Genomic DNA, 814 nt, shown 5'->3' with positions numbered 1-814 from the left:
TGCCTACTGCACTCACGCGTCATTTGTAAATCTTCAGTGCAAATTCCTCCACAAAACATTAAAGAAATGCATTTTGTTACAAATTCTACATTTTTTTTATAGTGAGCAGAATTCAATTAAATGAATAAGCGCATAAGCATGAGCTGCGAGAGAGGCACTGACACTGCCAACTTCAACAGCATCCTCGGTACCTCATGTCCGTCCACAGTATGGAAGACGCAACACGAGAGTGTAATCAAGCCACGTACTCACCTATTCCTCGAAACTTGATATTCCACGTAATCTTGCGCCACACAACCTCCCGATCAAACTCTTGTGCTCGACTCACTGTTTTATTTATATTAATGATATTACTCTTGTTATTTTCTATTATTATAATTGTGATCTAAGATAATTTTTACTCAGATATCATCACTATTGTTTTTGAATAATTTTTCTTAATGATATGACTACTATGACAAAGACTACATATTTTCATCATTACTGTCGTTACCATTATCAATTCTACTAATGTTATTATAATCACTACTTCAACAATTACAATTCATCTCCTCCTCCTCCTCATTACGAAAGTCACATTCACATTTATCTTAATCCTATCAATTCTTCGCATCACCTCCATTCACTAACCTCTCTCGCACCACCCGCGCCCCCAGATCGCGCAGTCGATCCGGCTGATGCTCGAGTACACGGGCACCGAGTTCGAGGACAGGTACTACGAGTGCGGACCCGCGCCGCTCTTCGATAAGTCCAGCTGGCTCGACGAGAAGGACGACCTCGACCTGGAGTTTGCTAATGTAAGAGCACTGGTTGT

At 41.0% G+C, this 814-nt stretch overlaps 1 protein-coding gene across 1 annotated transcript in view; it reads left to right on the top strand.

Annotated features, from left to right (window-relative positions):
• Positions 1-814, top strand: part of LOC119587852 (glutathione S-transferase Mu 3-like) — a gene marked incomplete at its 3' end in the record, with an annotated part of 5,746 nt that overhangs the window by 2,660 nt on the left and 2,272 nt on the right. The window contains 1 exon segment of the mRNA XM_037936556.1: positions 657-797. Coding sequence (XP_037792484.1) covers positions 657-797 — 141 coding nt within the window.

Source organism: Penaeus monodon, chromosome 23 (assembly GCF_015228065.2).
Source record: "Penaeus monodon isolate SGIC_2016 chromosome 23, NSTDA_Pmon_1, whole genome shotgun sequence".
Lineage (NCBI taxonomy): Eukaryota > Metazoa > Arthropoda > Malacostraca > Decapoda > Penaeidae > Penaeus > Penaeus monodon.
The sequence above is the reverse complement of the archived record's forward strand: the minus strand, read 5'-3'. Positions and strand labels throughout refer to the sequence as shown.